Raw genomic sequence first — 2229 nt, forward strand, 5'->3', positions numbered from 1 at the left:
AGTTATTTGTTGTTGTATCGCCGATTTTCAAAATGCAAATGATCTGTTTACTTTATTTTCAAAGAATAGTTTGTTTTGTTATTGTTTGGTTGGTGTCTTATATGAAACTGCGACATTGCGCAATTTATTGGACAGACTTGTTTAAGATCACACAGCGTAATTTGGGTGGCATTTTATTTCATATTTTTAAATTATTTTTATTTTTGACTATCTTTAAATTTAGTTTCCTGCTCTTAATTGTGAATGCATACTTGATGGTTTTAAATGCTCCTGAAATTAAGTGCTGCTTGACGAGCCTATACAGTATTGTGTTCATGTATGTGACGTCACTGAAGGCCTAAGGTTGAAATGCACGGCCCGCCACTGGAATTAGGTTATATGTGTTTTATCTTTGTGTGTTTTAAAAATCTGTTACTTTAATTACTCATGTCCGTTACATCAAACACACCTGTGTGTGCTAATGCTAACTTCCAGACATGACTGTCCCTATAGCAGAAATGAAATCGGGCATCAGACACATGCAGCCTTTTTAGATGCTCGTTTATCACCGTTGTGCTGCCATGAAAGGCATTAAATATTTTGGGAGAAATACTCCCTATCTTTTGGACTCAGTCAGGTGGTTCATGTCGTCGGTCGGGGGCTAGTGGATTCATCTTGGCAGCCCTACTTCTCAGTTGGGAAACAATAGTAAACAAAAACTGGCCAATTTAATTTGGATATCAAATGAATACATTTGTCACGCGTTTACCTTCCTCTGCCGGTGGTGGTGGTGTTTGTCCTGTGACGGAGAGGAAGAGCGCCCCCGGGAATGACAGAAGGCACTGTTTGCGTTTTCACTGGAACGTCGTTTCTTCTGCTGTAAATAAGTAAACATTATGGAATTTAAGACACTGGACACGACCCATTACAGTCACATGTGTTTTTCATATATTTCACCAAAAATTATCTACTGCAGTACTTGTACAGTTTTTATATTTGCATGACAAACTATATAGCACTGGTGTACACAGTCAGGAGGTAGTTATAAAGTCCGGACCTCATACCATTTTATTGTAGTGATGCTTGCAGTAGCCACAATATTTGACATTGTCAGCTTCAGGGCCCTCCTCCTCACACAGCAGGCCTGCCATCTGAGCGCTAACGGCATTATCCAGTAGGCCACAAATGTGAAGAGACAGGCAGCTATGTTTAAATCCACACCAGAACATACACGCATTGTCCCAGAACATACATTGACAAGAGCTGAACTTACATAGACTGACTTAATAGTAATTCTGGATCTTACAAGTTATCGTTAATATAGTGACGCTTTGAAGCATTTCAGAGAAGTTGTGACATAGTGGAAAAATGATAACATGAGTTTAAAAAAAAAATGACATCCACCCTTGACTGCTGCTACAAAAAAAAAAAAAAAATCTGTGAAATCGCTTGAAAAATGGGTATCAGGGATATTCTTCTGATGAGAATAGTGTTGAATCAACCTTTCTTTCCCAGGAAAACATTGGGTACATTTTGTGGCCAACTAGTTAAAGCAGCTGTGTCAAACTCATTTTTGTTGCGGGCCACATCATATTTATGGTTTCCCCTGGAGGGCCATTCAAAATGCATACATGGCAATGGCGAGTGATGAAAAAAGCGGAAGGGGCGTGGCCTGGACGGGGGCGTGGTTACTTACAAAAGTGGCACTAAACATGCTGAAGATGAAGTGTATTAAATTTACACAGTTTGAAAATTGAACAGAAAAAAATCCCAAGATCGCCACTATTCTTTTAAGTGAAAATTTGTGCAATTTTGCCTATGCATTCCTGGTGAGCACCAATATGTAACTCCAAATTTGCTGCTCAAAATCAAAACTAAAAAAAGAAAACACATCCCCTGCCATATTTAAGATTTGTTCATGACTTGTATTCATAAAGTGTTGTGTAAATGTGATAAAAAGCTGTTGATTCTTACCTCATACAGTGATAGTGAATATTATGCATACAATTTATTATGCATAACCGTGCTTTATTATCCAAAACAGAACGTGAATTATCAATATGAATATAAAACGCAAATAAAAACAAATAAATGTTATCATGCTGTTGCTACAAATGCACATACCAAATAATTGAAAATATCATCCTCGTATATTTGAATAAAAAAGTATATACCTCGGAGTGTACCTGTGTCTCGGCAAGGGGCATCAGTGGAGCAGATTCGTTGCTTGGTTCAGCCAAAGTACCCCAG

The 2229-nt window shown here is 38.0% G+C and overlaps 1 protein-coding gene across 2 annotated transcripts in view; it reads right to left on the reverse strand.

Annotated features, from left to right (window-relative positions):
- Positions 1-2229, reverse strand: part of LOC109521730 (MLLT6, PHD finger containing) — a 35553-nt gene that overhangs the window by 21003 nt on the left and 12321 nt on the right. For both annotated transcript variants that reach the window (XM_019879758.1, XM_019879759.1), the window contains exons 6-7: positions 1044-1137; positions 749-856 (exon numbers count right to left, since the gene is read on the reverse strand). In XM_019879758.1, the coding sequence (XP_019735317.1) occupies positions 749-856; positions 1044-1137 (202 nt within the window). The remainder of the gene's footprint in view (positions 1-748; positions 857-1043; positions 1138-2229) is intronic.

This window comes from Hippocampus comes, unplaced genomic scaffold (assembly GCF_001891065.2).
Source record: "Hippocampus comes isolate QL1 unplaced genomic scaffold, H_comes_QL1_v1.1 scaffold158, whole genome shotgun sequence".
Taxonomy (NCBI): domain Eukaryota; kingdom Metazoa; phylum Chordata; class Actinopteri; order Syngnathiformes; family Syngnathidae; genus Hippocampus; species Hippocampus comes.